This window comes from Sitodiplosis mosellana, unplaced genomic scaffold, assembly GCF_009176505.1.
Source record: "Sitodiplosis mosellana isolate CC-2019 unplaced genomic scaffold, AAFC_SMos_1.0 Smas_scaffold_6226, whole genome shotgun sequence".
Classification (NCBI taxonomy): Eukaryota; Metazoa; Arthropoda; class Insecta; order Diptera; family Cecidomyiidae; genus Sitodiplosis; species Sitodiplosis mosellana.
The window spans coordinates 5,381,736-5,388,984 of NW_022601467.1; the positions used below are offsets into that span (position 1 = coordinate 5,381,736).

The 7,249-nt window shown below is 37.8% G+C and overlaps 1 protein-coding gene across 1 annotated transcript; it reads right to left on the reverse strand.

Annotated features, from left to right (window-relative positions):
• Positions 1-4,666: 4,666 nt before the first annotated feature.
• Positions 4,667-7,249, reverse strand: LOC129578081 (conserved oligomeric Golgi complex subunit 5; the record flags this gene model as incomplete). The annotated part of the gene is given in 7 exon segments (XM_055466175.1): positions 4,667-4,878; positions 4,973-5,185; positions 5,292-5,829; positions 5,904-6,072; positions 6,167-6,263; positions 6,333-6,844; positions 6,911-7,249. Coding segments are annotated over 7 exon segments (1,995 nt in total), but the record flags the coding sequence as incomplete, so codon positions are not given.

The window sequence follows — 7,249 nt, forward strand, 5'->3', positions numbered from 1 at the left end:
AAAACCTTTCGGAATACTATTATTTGCGTCAATGGAGTGGGGAGGGATGTTGTGAGGTTCTATTCGTTGACCGAAGAGGTCATTCACTACATCATCTCTTTTGCTTTTTTTTTTAATTTCTTGATCAGCATAAGCGAAATCGAAGGAGCGTCGAAAATGTCGTTTATCGCCGTTTCAAATGCATGGGGCGCATATTTTTCAAGTAGACTCCACCATTAATCTTCCCAATGAGTAGTAGTTTAGTTTATTGTGAACCATCATCAATTCACGAGATGGAAATATAGAATTTAACTTTTATTTTTATTGTTCGTTGAAATATTATATTTAGGCAGCGAGGGAGAAAGAGAGCGCGCGCACATGAGAGCAGAATCCATTATTCCGGTTTTTTTCCTCTGTGTGCCCATTTGTGACGATGTCTTATGTGTTCCAATAAAACTTCTGTCGTTGTTTACAAGCGATTCGCTGTGTGTCTATTTATTTAAGCAGGAAGCGGCAAAGTTTTTGCTGATGAAAAGAAAAACCGATGCAAAAGATGTGCCCAATCAAAATATTTTTTCAGTCGAATTTTGACGAACAATAGTCGAGCGACAGAAGAAAAATAGTTTTTATGGCCCTTCACCGAACAGAAGAAAAAAAAATGATTCAAAACGACTGACTACCCTTGCTGAAAAAGGAAGCAAGTGAATTTGTACACAGAAGCGAGCGGCGAAAAAAAAGCGCGAGCAAGCGACCGACAGACCGAACAAGTAAACGGTTAAGTTTTTGGGCGCATTTCAAAATCTCCCTCAGAATCTCTATTCATACACACTCTGGCGCGCCCGCTAAGAATTGAGCAGACAAATTCGAAAAAATTCGAATCCCTCTTTCGACGACATAAGATTCGTGCAATAAAATAGTGTAATAAAGAAAACAAGTGGTGCCGAATAGTCGGCAATTGATGCCAATAAATAGTCAAGTTTTTGTTTTGCCGCCAGTGAGACGCATGTTTAATTCCGCATCTCTCGAAGCAGAAAGAGAGCAGCAGCGACGGTGGCGGCGGCAGCAGCAGCAGCAGCAGCAGCAGCAGCAACAACAACAGCAGCATCATCATCATCGACGGAAAATATGCATACAACAACAATACACATAATGCGCGTTTGGATAGTATAAAAGCCAGAAACATTTATGTGTGTTTTTCAACAATAGGACGACCAGGGACTGTGGAAGAGAGAGGGGGAGATAGAGGGAAAGCGAGCGAGCGAGAGAAATTCTGCTGAATCTAGCATGCGACCACTACCAAACACTATCTATCTGTACGGTGCCATGTCATGCGATGCCATGTCACAGCATATCGCGCCACTGACACCGCCGTCGATGTAGTCGTGTGTTTATTCAAGTCCACATCTCCAAAAAGCGACTGGATCGAAATCATTGTGTATTGCTGTTTTTTTTCCTATTTATTAAATTAGTATCGGATGAAGGCATGAGATCTGTTCTGTGTTCATTGTGTGCACTACTGCTGTCGCCGTCATCTTCGTCACTACCACCGTTGCTGCTGATGCTGCTGGTTCCGAAGTGTGCTCACATTCACGCCAATCTGATGGAAGTTTCTTGATAAAAACGGACTCCTTACTTCTCTCCCAAGTATATGATTCAAGATCATCCAACGATAACAGCTCGCATTTTTATCGCGACTTACATAGTTGATGTTATGTTCGGAAAAAGTAAAACTATAAAAATATTCCGCTCTTAATGCGCCGCCGAATAAAATCATTGTTGAAATGGAGCGATAGAGATGGAGAAAAACCAATTCAACTAATTTTCCCTCATAAATTTGAACAATATTCATGCGAATTTTATTTGGTCTTATCATTATCAACAAAACTTATTCGCCCAACTTTGCTATCGAATCTCTCTTGTTCACATTTTTCATCTTCAGATCGAAATGAATTGTTTTTTCTCTTCTTCCTCTTCACTTTCATCTCTCGCACTCATATCTCAATCTCTCTATTCATAAATCGGAGGCCTAAATGTGGTGTCGCCTGAATCCGACACACACACACACACATACGACAGACCGTGGAATTTGATCCAAATGTCTTTATAGCTTTTTAAATTTTTTTTTATCGTTTCGACAAAATGACTAACGGAAAACATTATTTTTACTACAAATATTACGATCGAATAAATTTTAGCATCCGTGAAAAATTGCGGCATTCGGGCAATAATACGCATTAGAATAAATATCTATTTTATTTTTTATTTTTCGGTGGTTGTGATAGTGATGGTGGTGGCGATGACAATGACAATGCAATGCACGCATTAAACTTTTTCTTCGGAAAAATTGTATTATGTCATTTCGATAGTAAAACAAGGGTGTTAAATTACGTTAAAACTAGTGGAAAGAGTCATTGCTATGCAAACTGTAATGCGAACAACAAACGAGCATTCGCTCACGCGCTATGCGCGCACTGTGTGACAACTCTATTGCTGTGTATGAGTTCAGTATGTGTGTTGCAACCACCCCAAAACATAAATCAAACCCCAGCCTTTTTATTTCAATCGCCCGTTCTCTCTATTTCTCTCATCTCCTCTTTGGTTCTTCATATAGATTGCATAGGACCACATAGTGAAGAAAACAAAAACTCTTCCATATATCTGCATTAGAAATAAATATCCCGAATATTTATTCGAAACGATGCATTCGGCTCGTTCTCTCGCTTGCTCGCTCGGTCTCTTCCCGATTTTATGTCTTGTCATATAATTGCAACATGTTAATGCGAACCGAGTGAAAGAGCACTCAACGACTAGGCATTAGATGATTTTTGCGAATCACTCATCCGTTGCATGATTTTAGTGGATATTGATACATTTGGTTTCGATGTGATTTAGCTAAAAACATTTCACTGTCTTCATTCTTCGTCGTTCTCATTTTCGACGAATAGATTTGCCGTTAGTTCTATCAATCTTATTTATGAGAGACAAACACATGACCATTCTTTCAATGCACAGATTTATTTCATCGGAAATGCTTTGAATATATTGTATGGAGTTTTGACATGTTTGGATTGGGTTTTTTTTTCTTTCTTTCTTTTTCTTGATGTCTTTTGACCTACCACCCGCCCCGCATGACTCATCCACCACGCTCTTTTATTCCATCGTCGAAGTGCATTAAAACCGGAATGGTTAGCAATGAGTCATATACATATATATATGGGATATGATGAAGAATATTCTTCGATTAATTAACATTTTATGTTTGCATTTAAGATGATAGTCTTGACGGAAAACCAGATACACATCGATTTTATGCAATCCACAAGAAAATTAATGTGCACACAAACAATTCTGCCATTTTTCATGCAATTGGCGATAAGCATCACGGTTCATTGTTGAAATTTCATTTCACATACCGCATACGCAGCAGAAAACCGTTACACGCCTCAAAACAACAACAAATTTAACGGATTTCAATGTAAAATTCGCTCTAATGAACGCAAACGTATCAAACGTGGAAAATGGGCGCTGCGATGATTTTAACATTGATTTTAAATGCTTTTGATCGTCAATAAGAGTAACTCTAAACTTTGCCTTAGCAGTAAAATTTTACGCAAAACTTTTGACATTTTTGCGATGAATCAATTTCCTTGGAAGAATTCAAATACGCGATGCGAAGTTTCTCAAAGCTTGAAGGATGCTCTTTTGAAAATTGGAGAAAATGCATTTAAAACTGAATCATCATTTGAAAATTTAAAATGAAGGCCAAGATTAAAATGTTGAACGTTTCAAGTGGAACAAAATTATATTGAACATTTTTTACGTTCATGCATATATTTATCATATTTAAGTTTGTCATGAGTAAACAGGATATGAGCAGAAGCAATATCACTCTCTTTTCAAATGTTAATACCCTAAAGCAATGACTCATAACGAAATTTGTGTTTAATTTAACGAGAGAAAAAACCGTTTTTTGCCTTCGTTGGTAATGATTCAAAAATGAATTAATCATCTTCAAAATATATTTCTTTTTAGCCATAATCGTCGAGACAATGTTCTCTTTTTTCAATACATTCTTCCCAAATAGACTCGAATGTGTTAATCCATTTATGTTTTACCAAAAGATAATGATGATTGTTCAGATTTCCAACATTTTATTGTGGTTGAATTTGAAAAAAACTCCAGCATGAAATAATCGTTTAAAACACAAACTTCCCAATTGTTTTAGTAATCAACTTAATTCTTATTATTGCAACTCTCTGTTCAAATAAAGGAATGACATTCTAAGGAATGACTTTCTTCTTTAAGACCATTATAAATCGCAGCCAATTGAAACATATAACAACGTTGTGTTTGTCAATTGTTCTTTTGAATGATTGCGTAAACTTATCAATTTCAGCCGCAATGACCAAAATGACGACCGCAGCAATGAATCATCTAAATCCAGTTTTGAAATGTGACGCAGCCATTGTTTCGATTTCAATGTTCATGTTTTCGCAGCCTTCATAAATAGACATCAATTCTTCAATTCACGTTACATGCCAACTCAACTATCATGACTACTTCTCAGTACATAGCGCTCGTTGCCACAAACTTTCGCCTCATTTCGACGATATCAAAATGCAACGGAATTATCTTTTCTCTAAATTCCACTTTCATTCCGCAAAAAGAAAGAAAAACAAGGTTTGTATGTTCATATATTGTTTCAATTTTATTTCAAGGCAATTAACATATTAATAAACAGAGTTCCAACTACGATTGAATTGGATTGCAATTCAAAGATTCTTATAAACATTCTCCAGGTAATTGGAAATAATTGGATAGATTGGATCGTATTTGATAACATTCTTCTGGCGAACAACGTTACGATACTTTTGCAGGGCGCCAGTCACCAGTTCCAATCTGAAAGAATGCGCACAAAATGATTGAAAATAAGAAGCGTTATCGTACGAGAATAATTGGTTAGTGTATTAAAAAATGAGCGCAGATTTTTTACCTTTCTTTGATGGATACGTGTGTGCTGAGCCATTCGGTGATTTTCTCATTCGACCATCCGGCCGCGACATGAGGACTAGCCAAATCACTGCCCGCATGACCGAATAGCAAAAGTAATACGATGAATGGCGAAACGGGACCATCGATTTCGATGGATTTCTTCGACAAATCATCTGGGGTCAGTGTAATTAAACTGGATAACGATCGAAGGGTTCTGGATAAAAGATTGAATTAGACGGTTAACGAAATCGACCGGTAACCAATAAAAGGCTGGGTAAGGGATAAAATCTATAATTTTGATCCCAATGTAATCAATGTACCTAAATGTCCGGCTCATGATGCTCAAGTCACCAACTAGTGTGTTCAAAGCATTTTCCAAATGTTGGCAATCGGATTTGAGTCGTTGTCGACCCGACGACGATATTGGTCGGATAATTGCCACATTCCACACAAACAATTCAACACAGCATTCGGCCAATTCTTTACCATGCATTTCCACCAACTGTTTATCCTTAAATGGTGAGATATGATAGTCCCAAGCACGGAATAGAAACTCTTGTAACTCTTTCATGTATAATGACGGTGCACTCGACATCGTTCGATCACTATTCAAGCCGGGCTCACGATGAATGCTCAATAAAATGATGCCGGCCGCTGATTTCATCGAATCGACCAACTGTTCCACCACTTTTTGGACTATTTTCGATCCATAATCCAATGATTCAATTATATTTTGGGCCGAACGTGAATTCAGGAAGTCATTGCCCAGATTCTGTATCATTCGTTTCACATAGAGATTGTGATCGTATATGGTGTTGGCATTTGTGATGTTTTGCAATTGAACGGCGTTTGGAACATCTGTACGAGATAAAAAATTTAGTACATTATTCACATTGAAATGTTTGCCAAAAATACCACCACTAAAATCTTACCCAAAACTTGCTGCGCATCGCCGCCAATTTTGATGTTCGTTTCAATTTTCGTCCAAAATTCTTTATTACATGCGATAAATATCGCCGTGACCATTGCACATAATCGATTATCGGAACACACATTTCGCAATTCCTTTTCAACAGCTTGCAGAAATGATTCGATTGTCTCCTAAAATTGGACATTGTTCAAGGCACAGATAATAATCATTTTGCTCTTTATATTTCTTTATGTATTTGAGTGACGACCCAACAAAAATACGTACTTGATTTGGTGTGTCGGCTGAAACTAGCGTCACTTTCAAGTTATTTGCACATTGCTCCAAATAGCCTGCTTCCAATGACACGAACAAATTGTCACCGCTGCAATAAAAAAAAAATACGATTTTGAGAACTTTGGACAATTCCAAAGGAAATTAATATGCTACTCACCCAATATTCAATCGATTTTCACATTTGGAATACAATTGCTTCGCTAAATGCAGTAATTTTGGGAGATCTTGTACGAGACATTGTCGGATATGTGCCGGGCATTCGGTGAAAGAAACTCGCAATAGCTCATTCAATCGATCGTGAAAGTTTTTCTCAATGTCAACGCTTTCAAATAAATTGGTAGCATTGGGCTGGTGCACAACTTGTTTCAAACATTTTGTAAGAAAATTGATCTGTTTCCAGCAATTATAAATCTCTTCGTCAAACAGGCTCTCCAATGCCGTCCAGAATTTCCGTGAAAATTGCTGTGAAGCGGTCGTTCCTTGTGGTTTGCCCGGACTTGGTTTTGGTTTGCTCTGGTCAACACCACTGCCTGGTTTCGATTTGCGTTCGGTGACCTTTTTCGTTTCAATTCCGGCAAAACATTCTTTTATCGAATGCTTGATATCACCAATGAAAATGTCCACCAAATCGTCCACATACTTTGTCAACACCTGCATGTTCGTGAAAACCTAGAACAAAACGTGGATTGTTTCATAAAAGTAAGGTTTTCAAATTCGTCAAGAATAAAAACAAACCTGTAAGCTTTTAATGGCCTTGTCTTCATCGACCAAACCTTTTAGTGCACCCAGCAAATCATGATGAGCTGAGCTTGTGAGCTTCTGTTTCAGACCGGCGGCTACAATGCGCTCTTCGCGTATGAATTCGATTTGATTGAGTTGTTCATTGTCGATGAGCAGCTCAATTTCAAACAGAATGACCGCTTGTGCGGCCATGTCCTTTGATTCGGCCGATAATTTTTGGAATAATTGCAAGAATCGATTCGATTGCCGTAGAATATGTGACACATCATGTAATCTGGTTAGTGCTCTCGTTTGATTCGAAAGTAGGCCGTATGGTGTGTTAATTTTGCTCTT